Source organism: Palaemon carinicauda, chromosome 11 (assembly GCF_036898095.1).
Source record: "Palaemon carinicauda isolate YSFRI2023 chromosome 11, ASM3689809v2, whole genome shotgun sequence".
Classification (NCBI taxonomy): domain Eukaryota; kingdom Metazoa; phylum Arthropoda; class Malacostraca; order Decapoda; family Palaemonidae; genus Palaemon; species Palaemon carinicauda.
Genome location: NC_090735.1, coordinates 160,740,276 through 160,753,511, shown reverse-complemented (window position 1 = coordinate 160,753,511; position 13,236 = coordinate 160,740,276). Strand labels below are relative to the sequence as shown.

At 45.0% G+C, this 13,236-nt stretch overlaps 1 protein-coding gene across 1 annotated transcript in view; it reads left to right on the top strand.

Annotated features, from left to right (window-relative positions):
- The window catches only part of LOC137649547 (degenerin-like protein asic-1), a 198,291-nt gene that overhangs the window by 63,413 nt on the left and 121,642 nt on the right, over positions 1-13,236 (top strand). The window contains exon 12 of the mRNA XM_068382534.1: positions 972-1,139. Coding sequence (XP_068238635.1) covers positions 972-1,139 — 168 coding nt within the window. The remainder of the gene's footprint in view (positions 1-971; positions 1,140-13,236) is intronic.

Genomic DNA, 13,236 nt, shown 5'->3' with positions numbered 1-13,236 from the left:
TTTCAAAGCCATGGTCGGGTAAAATTGGATAGGAAAATTTCTCAACTTTTTATTGCTTAGGCAAAATTGGACAATCTTGGGTTACGGACACAAAAATTTATGTAAGTATAATTTTTGTCTAGTATATTTATGTTAATAGGGATCACAAATTGTGATCATTTGCTCAACTGAGCATTGCCTCTTATCAGAGTTACAGACGTGTCCAAAGTTGCCTCACTATCCAAAATTGCCTTGCCTCTAATATATTTTCTTTATTACTGAATGAAATATGAGAATTTTTAATGCTTTGATGATTACGAGACAAACAATTTTTATAGGTGAGACCTCCCTCTTTAGAAATCACGTTTGGTTTTTGGTCATAAATTAATAATATAGATTTTGTACAAAGGAATCTATAAAAAAAAGAAAAACTATCATAACCCTAAATGGAAAGGTGTTGTAAGACGGCTACCTAAAACAATAATTGAAATTATGAAATTAGCATAGGGAAGGAAAATGAAAGCATATATTTCAGCTAAGAGCAGTCCTTGATAATTAATGCTTTTGACATTAAGAAGTAAATAAAGAAATAAAATTGGAGTTAGTAGATACTGTACCATTAATCAGGATAAGCTACTTTTGGTGGAAGGTTTTTGTTTCTTGGTGTTTGAGTCTTGTGAGACTGGGATTTCAACATTTATGGAAATAATGAAATATATAATTAATTGAATTGTGATGAAAGAAACTCATGTTCTGTAAACTAGTTGATATAGCTTCATGCACAAGTTGATCTTTTTGTTTATTTATTGTGAAAGACTGTACATTGAAATGAACTCAATATGTGGATACAGTATTTTCAAATCATGTACTTTTGCTAAACAAATTGGGTAAAAGTAAGTTTTATTTGCACATTCAGTTATATGTTGAATTGCAAAGGTTTACGTAATATATTTGAATGAAAAATTATGGAATATCTAAATTTTTCTCTACAGAGTGGGATAAGATTGACACTGAACATCAATGCCAAGGATTACGTGTCACTATTATCACCAGATGTGGGTGCAAGGATCATAGTACACAGTCCACACCTGCTCCCTTTCCCTGAAGATGAAGGGTTCAATATATCTCCAGGTCTCAGTGTGTCTGTCTCTATCAGTTTGGTAAGATGAAATGATATATGTTCCGTATCTGGAATACAAACCATGCTATTACTTTCGGCGTAGCTGAAATGACGAGCCATTAATTTTTAACGAGGGTTTACTACCCACACCGCTAGTTAGGGGGTGGGTGGGTTGGGGAAGGTAGCGTGCTCCCCACCCCCCCCCTCTCACGCACCTGTCCTTGAGCTCACTTTGCTCTCGGCTTGGATGGTGGTCGGACGTGTCCGCTCTCATCTTCGCCATCATTTGGCAGCCATTTAATTGCTTTTTTCTTTTCTTTTTTTACTTCTGTATATGTGAAGTTGGCCTCTGCGATCATGCGCACCTGCCCTGGCTTTCCCGACCACCCCTGTGGAACATTCATGTCGGCGGTCGAGACTGATCCTCTAGCCCAGTGGTTCTTAACCTGTGGGGAATTCCCCACTGGTGGGGAATGGCGGAGTTGCCAAGTGGGGAATGACCGGTCGGACAGAAGAACCACTGTCTTGTTGTCACATTTCGTGAATTTGTTTCCACCCACAAATAATCGATAGTGCTTCAAAATTTAATGTTGACTTACTTTACAAATCACAACCATTTACAGACTGTTTTAATAACAAAAACAACCAATATATGAGGTATTGTAAGTCATGTTTGGGTAAAAGTGACAACACTGTTGGGTTTGAAATGTCAACAGCGGCTCCCCGCAAACTCACTCCTGTCGCGTCTCTCCTTGGTGTAACAGGTGGGTAACAGAGCTCCCATTATTAAGTAATTACTCATACGTGTATATATTCTTATGGTTATTTTATTTAGTGTGTGTGTGTGTGTGTGTTATTCTGTGATGCATGAATGAAAAACCATTCCACGGATGTCATGTAATACACTGTGAATATGACTATGATGGCCGTGTCTTAGAGACCGAACAACACAATGCCACTTCTGTTGTTCGTTTTTTTGTTTCTCTCTTGTATGATTGTCACTTCTTTCTTTTCATTTTATTTCTCTTCAGGTACCTTATTATTACCTATTTTTTTCCTTATCCCACAGATACATATCCCAAAGATCGAGATGCCGAAAAGAAAGTACGACGACAAGTACCTGGACTACGGCTTCACGTTTTTGGAGGGGCGTGATGAGCAGCTGCCGCAGTGCGTCATTTGCCACAAAACGCTCAGCAATGATTCGATGAAACCCCATCAACTGAAGAAGCACCTCTCCAATGTACACCCCGAGTTCGTTGGCAAGGAGAGGCAGTTTTTTTAATTGAAGGCAAATTACTTGAAGAAAATGAGGATGGACCAGGGCGAAAAATTTCAAACTTGAGTCGAAAGCGATAGTACACGCATCGTATGCTGTTTCTCTGCTGGTGGCGAAGGCGAAGAAGCCACATAGCATCGGAGAGACGCTCATAAAGCCGTGCCTTGTGTCGTGCGCTGGCATTTTGCTTGGCGAATCTGCGGTGTCGAAGATGAAGCAAGTTTCTCTGTCCAACGACACTGTCAAGTCCCGCATCTTCGACATGTCGTGCAACATCAAGTCGCAGCTCTTGGCAAAGGTCAAAGCGTCTCCCGTCTTTGCAATTCAGCTGGATGAGTCCGTGGATGTGGCAAATTTGTCTCAACTAATTGTCTTCGTTCGATACGTCCACGACCAAAGCATCGAAGAGGACTTGCTGTTTTGCCGCCCACTGGAAACAACAACCCAAGCCGCCGACGTCATGCAGCTTGTCGACGCCTTTTTTGAGGAGGAAGGATTGGACTGGGGCAAGCTCGTCCATGCCTGCACAGATGGGGCTCCTGCTATGTTGGGTGCGAGGTCTGGATTCGCGAAACTACTGAAGCAGAAGAATCCCAAGGTGGTGACCCTGCACTGCATCATACATCGAGAAGCGCTCGCATCAAGGACGATGACACAACCGCTCAAAGAAGAGCTTGAGACGGCAATCAAGCTTGTGAATTTTGTCAAAGCGAGCGCCCTCAACACTCGGACTATTTCGACGGTTGTGCCAGGATATGGAATCCGACTACGAAGGACTGCTGTTCCACACTGCCGTTCGCTGGTTATCGAAAGGCGACATGTTAATTCGGCTTGTGCATTTGCTCCCCGAAGTTACACAATTTTTGGAAGAAAGGAACAAAGGAGATCTGAAAGCTGCTGTTTCCGATGAGGCATTCCAGTGCAGGCTGGCACTTCTTGCAGACATGTTCAGTCACCTGAATGAGCTTAACCGCAAGCTACAGGCCGCGGACTCCGATATAATCAGGCATCGAGACAAAGTGAACGCCTTCGTCTCAAAACTTGAGTTGTGGCGAAGCAAGTTCGAGACTGGCCGCAGCGCAACGGCTTTTCCAACGTTGGCGCGAATCAGCGAGACTGCTGGTGGCGTCAGCGACGTTCTCAAGAACGAAGCCATCATCCACCTCAACAGGCTGCTGGACGAGTTTCAGCACTATTTTCCGGACTTCAAAAGCAACAACCCAATGATGAAGTTCACGAGGGATCCCTTCAGCTTTCGAGTTGACAACTTCCTGAAGGAAGCAGAAGACATCGAAGATCAGTTTCTTGACCTGGTGCATGACTCCGCAGCAAAGGCTGTTTTTGCGGAGAAAAGCCTGAACGCATTCTGGGCCACTATGCATGGTTCGTATCCTCGCGTTGCTGTGGCGGCGCTCACACTACTGGTTGCATTTCCCTCCACGTACCTGTGCGAGTCGGCGTTTTCGAGCATGGTTGAGATCAAAACCAAATCGCGAAACCGCCTGATTGACCTTGAATCTGATTTGCGCTGCGCCATTTCAAAAGTGGAACCGAACATTGAGGCACTCGTCAAGGCGAAACAAATGCAAAAGTCTCATTGACCTGTACGCGTCTAGTGTTGCATTTTTTGTATGTTTTTTATGGGCCAAATAAATTGTGAAAAAAACATAACGAATCTTTTCATGTGTATTTTATTTCCATGTGATAACTGTTTGTAAAAAATCTAATATATGCAAAAAAAAATAAAGGCCGTAAAATGGCACAAAAAAGCAAAGCGTATATTTACGTATTAAAGTTAAACACTGCATGGGTTAAACTCGAATTTGTCAATGACCGATGCAGTGGTGGGAAATGGAGAGTTGGCTCACTGAAAAGTGGGGAATTGGAGAAAAAAGGTTAAGAACCCCTGCTCTAGCCCTTTGTCCTTCTTGTAGGGGCCAACGGTGTGATAGCAACAACAGGTGTAGGGAGTGGTCTACCTCCCAGTGGGAGAGGTTTTCGCGACGACGGAAGAAGAAGCCCAAACGGGATATTTCTCCTTTGAAGGTTGCTTCGAAAGGAGAAAAACCCAAGGCCTCTTCTTCCGTTGCCCAAACCTCCTCCGAAGCTCCCACTCGGTCGGTCACTTTCGAGAGACCGTCGAGTGGTAGCGTAGACCGATGTATTGTTTACCAACCTTGGGACTCGAGAGATGACGTTGCTTCTCCTAGCGAAGCAGCTCCACCTCTCCCCCCGGGGAGGATATGTCATTAACCTCCCTTTTCCAGCTTTGGTCCTCCTTGGGGCTTACGGGTTCGCCCTCCAAGGAGGTTTTGCTTAACTACACCCGATTGGGTGCCGCTGTCAAATAATCGTCGTCACTGTCAGAGGTTGATCCTCTGTCTCTTGTCAATGTTGTGGTGTCAGAGGTATCCAATGCGGTATCACCCATCACCTCTGCCTCTCCAAACTCTACGGTAGCTGACGGCTTAGTTTCTCCCGTTCCTGTTCAACCTACGAGGGAGAAACTAAGTCCATCGTCAGTCTCTCCTGCTAGTGTTTCTCCCTCGGGGAGTACACTTACAGAGACTCCTCTTCGGAGGACTGCAGAAGATCAGCTTGCTGATCCAACGACCCCCAGAGGGCGCATTCGTCGGAAGGCTCGCCTTTCTCTTCGCCTTAGAGGCCTTCCTTCACCTGCGGTGATGAGGCGCCTCTTTGGTTGAACATCTTCGATGCAGTCCACCACAGAGGAGCCTCGAGACCAATCATCCATCACTGCTCCTGCATTGGTCCTGGCCCTTTCTGCAGATCGTTCGCGATCTCCTTCGGTGGAAGGTCGTCCTTTTAAAGGACACGTCGACCTTCCATCCGACAGACCTGCCGTCACCGTTTCTATATGGGCCTAACAAGGCTCCACCAAAGCACGCTATTGCGCGCCAACCACATACGCGCTACGCGCCAACGAGACCTGACGAACGCTCCTTAGTAGCTCGTCAGGCCCCATCACTAAACCCTAACACAGGGCATCAAGGGCGTATGCGCCAACATGCGCATACGCTCCAACAGGAGCATAGCTCCATCACGCGCTATGTGCGCCCACGTTCTCCTGCGCGCCAGGTCTTGCCTGCGCGCCCTGCGCCCACGCCCAGTTGCTCTTCAACACTCGCCTGCGCGCCATCAACCTCCTACGCAATGGCGCTGTCCTGCGCTCCAGCGCTCTCCCACGCGCCATCAGTCTCCCACGCGCCATCAGTCTCCCACGCGCCATCAGTCTCCTGCTCGTGCGCATGCGCGCCCAACATCCAACTCCTGCGCGCCAATGATCTACTGAAAGTAGTACTTCTGGGAAGTCAGTAATGCTGGCTTTTCCCACGCGCCAACCAGTACCATCGCGCCAGCACTCACTTGCGTGCCAGCCTTCTCCCACGCGCATCCGCAAGGATACGCGTCCGCGCCCTGCGCACGCTCGCCCATCCTCTCCAAAGGATGCCCGCCAACATTCTCTCGCGCTCCCGTGCGCCCCACATGATTCAACTGCGCGCCCGCGCGCTAGGGATCTTTCTCCTGCACGCTCGCGCCCTATAGCTGGTATAGATGCGCTTGAACTTTCTCCCGCGCGCCTGCGCACTCAACGTGATAATCCTGCGCGCCCGCGCTCGCGAATACTCTCCCGCACGCGTGCGTGCCAACAGTCTCCCGCACGCGCGCCAACAGTTTCCCGCACGCGCGCCAACAGTTTCCCTTGCGTGAGCCCCGACATTCTCCCTTGCGCGAGCCCCGATATTCTCCCTTGCTCGAGCCCCGATATTCTCCCTTGCTCGAGCCCCGATATTCTCCCTTGCGCAAGCCCCGATATTCTCCCTTGCGCGAGCCCCGATATTCTCCCTTGCGCGAGCGCCATTATTCTCCCTTGCACGAGCGCCATTATTCTCCCTTGCGCGAGCGCCATTATTCTCCCTTGCGCGAGCGCCATTATTCTCCCTTGCGCGAGCGCCATTATTCTCCCGCGCGCGAGACTACTGAACTACGCACGGCAAGGTCGCCATCGCCTTATTCCCCTCCCCACAAGCGCATATCACCGTGCATTGTGGGAGAAGGGAAACATCCAGAGGGGTCCAGGACCCCAAAGCCACCACAGGCGAACCCACCAATGATGGTGACTCCTCCCGGGGATCTTTCAATCCCTATCCCTTCAAGGGGTATGTCTGACAGCGCGTCTGTTAGCCAACAGCCCTGGTTCGGTGCACTGATCAGAGCTGTAACGCAGACTTTCAAGCCTGTCTTCTCTGAATTGGGACACAGAACTATGGCTTCTTCTACCCCTTTGAAGAGGAAAAAGAAGAGTTTCAGACGCAGTCACTTCCCCAAGGGCGAAACTAACTCCACGCAGACCTACGAGGCAGGTTCCTTCTTTTCCTCAGACTGCCTCTCCTTCCCTTTCGGACGACGATTTCCCGTCCCCAAGGGAATCACGCGAAGAGAGACTTTCCCCCATTGCACCAATGGGGGAAAACTCTCCTCGCACCGAGGGGTCTACTCAGTTGGGGATTGAAAGGAACATGCTACCCTCGTCAATGTTGAAGTCCTACATCCAAGTTTCGGACGCAGTCACTTCCCCAAGGGCGAAACTAACTCCACGCAGACCTACAAGGCAGGTTCCTTCTTTTCCTCAGACTGCCTCTCCTTCCCTTTCGGACGACGATTTCCCGTCCCCAAGGGAATCACTCGAAGAGAGACTTTCCCCCATTGCACCAATGGGGGAAACCTCTCCTCGCACCGAGGGGTCTACTCAGTTGGGGATTGAAAGGAACATGCCACCCTCGTCAATGTTGAAGTCCTACATCCTTCCCAGGAAGGAATTTGAGGACTCCAAAACATTGCCAAAGTCCTCTACTAGGACTAGGATGGAGCCAGCTAGCCACTCGGGGAATGTCCGTGACTCTCCCCAAGAAGAGCCTTTGGGGATAGGAGACTTCGCTGCAAGTCCTACAGCAGGAGGAGACCAGCAAGAGTCAGAACATGCATTTTGGCAAGTTCTGACTCTAATGAGGGCTCTCAACGGGTTTTCCGACCCAGAGATCCCTCCTCGAGAGGGCAAGGACACGGTCTTGGACCGTGTCTTTGGTACTCAGAAACCCTCCAAGACCACTGCAGCACTGCCCTGGTCTCAAGGGGTTAAGAGTACCAGGGACAAGATCTCACAACAGCTCTCCGAGATGTCCTCCTCCAACCGTTCCGGTGCCGCCAACAAGCTCCTCCCACCTCCTTGCGTACAGCAAGGGGGCAAGCCCTTCGTGCAGAAGTCCAGACCCTGTTGAAGAAGGGCGCTCTCCAAGAGGTCCTCGACGGATCTCCAGGCTTCTTCAGTCGACTTTCTTGTAAAGAAGGCGTCTGGAGGCTGGAGACCAGTCATTGACCTCTCAGCTCTGAACAAGTTTGTCAAACAAACTCCGTTCAGCATGGAGACGGCAGACACGGTCAGACTAGCAGTAAGACCGCAAGACTTCATGTGCACACTGGACCTAAAGGACGCGTACTTCCAGATCCCAGTCCATCCGTCTTCAAGGAAGTACTTAAGATTCAGCCTAGACAACAGAAAGTACCAGTTCAAGGTGCTGTGCTTCGGTCTCTCCACAGCACCACAAGTCTTCACCAGAGTGTTCACCCTAGTATCATCTTGGGCACACAGGATTGACATCCGTCTCCTCCGTTATCTGGACGACTGGTTAATCCTAGCAGACTTGGTGTCAACCCTTCTTCAACACCGAGACAAACTTCTGAGACTTTGCCAAGATCTGGGGATCATGGTAAATCTTGAGAAGCCCTCACTGTTTCCCACTCAAAGACTGGTATACCTAGGCATGATTATAGACACCACTCACCATAAAGCCTTCCCATCAGATGACAGGATAGCAAGGCTGAGGAAGGTCGCAAGACCTTTTCTCAGACGAGAAGAACTTCCAGCTCAATCGTGGTTACGTCTCCTCGGTCACCTATCATCGCTGGCCCATCTAGTTCCCAATGGTCGCCTCAGGATGAGATCCCTCCAGTGGCGACTCAAGTCCCGGTGGAATCAAGCGTACAACTCCCCGGACATCCAGATCCCCATGGAACCTGCGGAACTGACGGATCTCCAGTGGTGGGTGGCAGACTTGAATTTAAGGAGTGGATCTTCTTGTCCTCCCCCCGGATCTGATGCTGTTTTCGGACGCTTCAAAAAAAAAGGGTGGGGGGCCCATGTGCTGCACCACACGACCTCAGGCCTCTGGTCAGAGTCAGAAAAGTACCTCCACATAAATCTCCTAGAGATGAAGGTCGTCTTTCTGGCCCTTCAACAGTTCCAACAGTACCTGGCAAGTCACTCTGTGGTGGTGATGAGCGACAACACCACAGTAGTGGCCTACATCAATAAATAAGGAGGTACTTTTTCGCAGCAACTATCCCATCTAGCAGTAGAGATACTGAGATTGGCCGAAATCCACTCGATACCACTATCGGCACACTTCATTCCGGGCAAAAGGAATGTGCTCGCCGACAACCTGAGCAGAGCATCTCAGATAATGAGTACCGAGTGGTCTTTGGATCATCTAGTAGCCAACAAAGTCCTGACTTTGTGGGGTTCTCTGACTGTGGACCTCTTCGCAACGGTCCTGAACTTCAGGCTCTCGCTGTACTGTTCCCCAGTCCCAGACCCCGAGGCTCTCTGGCAAGATGCTTTCCAACAACGGTGGGACAGCATCAACGTTTACGCCTTTCCCCCGTTCTGTCTGATGAGGAGGGTACTCAACAAGACCAGAACATCGGTCAATCTTTCAATGACCCTCATAGCTCTGCTACGGCATCACGCAGAATGGTTCCCGGACCTTTTGCAACTTCTAACTGAGCCACCAAGAGAACTCCCTCCACGACACAATCTACTCAAACAACCACATGCCAACATCTTCCTCAAAGCCGCAGGTTCACTACGGCTTCGCGCCTGGAGACTATCCAGCATCTCCTCTCTGACAGAGGATTTTCGGATCAGGATGTCTGGACACCTGCGAAAGTCTTCAGCAGCAGTCTACCTGGAAACTTAGCAACCATCTGTTTCATTATTTCAATAAAATTTCCAGAAATTCCTGGCCTATTCATTCTTAAAGGGAAAAGCTTGCATATAGTTAGAATAAAAACTAAAAACAAAAAATTGATAAAGATGTAAAACATTTTGTTTCCACCGAAAAGATGTGATGGGGGTTAAGATTCTTGTGTAAAAAAAATACCCTCTAGCAACCACTATCTTATATTGTCATTTCTTTCTGGCCCAGCATTGGTCCAACTGTCTTTTATTACTATGAACCTCCTTTAATACTCATGTTGCTTCTTCTCTGGACACTCAGTGTATTGATGTTTACCCCCCAGATTTTATTTGAAGTTTTCCCATTTTTTTTCTTTTCAAAAGATTCATGCCCCTAGTAAAGTAATGTAAATATTTTACTGTTAATTGTCAGGAGTACCAACTGTTCCATATACATGTATTGTAATTCAATTTTACTGTTGCATTGATGATATCAAGATACATCCCCCTTCCGGATTGTGATAAGTATTTATTGCATTTTAACTTAGCATTCCTGCACAAGAATACCACTATAAAGGTAATCTTTGTGAGGAGCGATTTCTCACTGTTCCTCTCAGGGAAAGTATATTTCAAGTTCAAGTGCTTAAGGAACTGGAGAGTCTACACTGTAGTAGTAAAGTCTATATATCTTACACAGAATTATTAACATTTGATTCTCATAACAGCCAAGAAAAAGACTGTATTATTGAGTTTAAGACATTCACAAAAGACTAGAATAGTTTATTTATTGTGTAGGTGTTGATATGACAACAAATACTTGATTACCAGCCAAGTTTTGTTAGTGATGTGTCTTACAAGATCTTAACTTATTTAATCTCCTGTGTTATTCTCAGAAGGCCAGTGAGTTTTCGCTTGTAGGCGCTAGGTCTTACATGCCTGCCCTGTTGCTTACACTAACCAGACATTCACAGTCATGTCTAATAGTCATAGTCACTTTTTGTTCCTTCATTAAGGGTTCTGAATGTTCACTAAGCCTTACAAAGTCTAGTTCCCTTCTTAGAGCCTCAAATTGTATAATTACTTTAGATCCTTCTGCTACAAATTTTTGCCTTCCAAGTTGCTCCTATAGACAACTAGATTGCGAGGCAGAAGACCAGTTGGTAGTGTGGATCTTTATATTTTCTCTTGTTAAAATAAGTTCTCTTAAGAAATCTTGTTTTCCATTTTTGGAGATGGAGTTTCATATCATAGAATTTTCTCCAATTTTTTATGTTGGTGGTAATGGATGAGCTAAAGCTGGTCGATTGCATCATATTCCAAATGACGGTGCGTTTCGTGACGGATTTACATTAAATAGATAAATATCAACATTTGTGCTTTTATTACCATTATGAGTTTCTATGAAGGAGACGTAAAAGATTATACAGCATAGTATTTTCATTTGTTCTTTATAGTCATACTTTTAAGGGTAATGAAAGTACTCTTAGAATCCAACTAATGTAAATCGGTGATGAGCTGATGGCCAGTCTTTCAAGCGAATGGAAACGCATAATCATCTAGAATGTTATGTAATTCCCTAGCTTTAGCTGATTCATCTCTAGCAATAAAAGTGTTGATAAATATTCAGCTAAATCAAAATTTAAGAGCATCCACTATATGAAACTCCCAACTCTCAAAGTAAAAACGATGTTGCTTGGTGCCCTTACTCTAGTAAGAGGAGGGATATAAGCATCCAGCTTACTAACTCGGTGTTGTCTTGTAATCTAGATAACTAATAGAACAAAAAACTAGGGATGTGGAACAGCAAGGGTTTATCTGCAGAAGGATCTAAAAGGATTAAAGAATTTGAGAGACTACGAGAAGAGCTCATCTTGGTAAGGGGCAGTGAAGAATCAGAACCATTACTGAAGGAACACTATGTAATTATGACCACTGTACCCAACTATGGAAGTCAGGCTATTTTAAGCAGTTGGTAAGTTAAGAGAGACTTACCTTCCGCAAGAGAAGGCTTGGTGGCCTTCTGAGAATAACAAAGGAAGTAATATCTATAGACTCATCACTAACCTAACAGGTAAAGGAATATTGGTGTGTCAAATCGTCATCTTCCCTGCAAATGACAACTGATCTCTGCTCATCATCAACTTGGCTTGCGATCTTTTGTCAATGAAAATAATCTAACCACTTTTTTAAACAGTTCTACTCCTTACAATAATAATTTAAAACAGTGCTTTCTCGTTGCAAGATAGCAATCAAAGGTAGCTGGGAAGACAACTTGAAATACAATAAACTCTTATCACAATCTGAAAGGGGTGATATTTCTGATTTACTTAAAATAGTGCTTTCTCTCTGCAAGAATGAATATTTACATATCCAGAAGGGAAGCCCTTATAAAACTCAATAAACACTTTTAGAATCTACCAAGGAGGTGATTAAAAACCCCTTCCTACTTGATTATCTACAAACACCATCTCTTGAGTCTGCCAACTTGCGAAACCTGAATATAACAATTTTTCTTTATGAGGTGCAATGTAGGGGTCAACACTAGAAATTGTTTTGAAATCTAAGACAATACAGTAGAATGCAATTGAATAGTCTTTTACTAGTCAGCATGTTTCTGCATTATAGAAGGCAGAAAGACTAAAGGGGAACCATAATTGCTAGTCTTTTTCTGAATCTGAAACAATAACATATTGATTTTATCTACCTCGAACTTGAAACTGAGTGATATAAGGAGTCTTGGAAGTAGCTACTTAAGCAGATTTGAAATAATAAGCTTCTAAACTTGCCTGCCTTCACTCAAGAGGGCCGGCTGGAAAATGATGTTTTTTAAGGACAGGACTTTAACATTCATACCACTTAATGAGGTGACTTAGGACATCTTTAAACTGCATAGGATTTTTGCCTCTGACCTTCGGTTTTGTGACGCCAGGGCAATTTATCCGAAAAATTAGTGTTTTTCAAATTCTATCTCCTCCCTTGATAATAAATATTAAGACCTGGGATTACTACTCTGTATAGACCTGATGTAAATCTCCAATCAAATGAAGAAATTTTTTTTTTTGAATAATTTTTTTGCTAGATATGAATTTTTTCATTATAGTAAAAAATAAATCCTAAAGATCAGGGAAAAAATTTAGAAAAAAAAATATGAAACAAAAATTGAAAAAAAGGGTAACATTTGAATGTTTTATAATGTCTTTCTAAGTTATATACCAAATTTTAATGCTATATCTTTAAAAGTAAGGGAAAAGATAGAATTTTAAGGTCAATAAGTATACAGTAGTTTTGACATACAGGCGTTCAAAGTTTTTCTTTGTGTTTTTACAAAGACAATATTAATAAGTCATGGTTATTATGAATTTTGTTCCTTTTTGGATATTAATAAACCAAAACAAAGTTATTTATCATATGTAATTTGATCATAAATAAAGAACCCTTTGCTCAATATCTTGCTTCTTTAGGCAAGATGGTCGCTCCTTCTTCATCTCTCTCCTTCACTAACTCTGCTAATATTGCCGGTATTACCCACTTCTGAACTCTTATTAAAGAGCAATTTTCAATATTAAACTTAGCCGGTGATTATATAAGCTGCAGCTCTGCTGCCCGACAGAAAAACTCTACGTTCAAAATACGCCAGCGATCGCTATGCAGGTAGGGGGTGTACATCAACAGCGCCATCTGTCGAGCAGGTACTCAGTACTCAATGTAAACACAGAACCAATTTTCTCTCTGTCGTGCCACCGGCAAGACCTACTAAATTCGCTATTGCTTACTGGATTGGTTTTCACATATTTTGGTGAAGTACACATTTCTAGTTTTGAG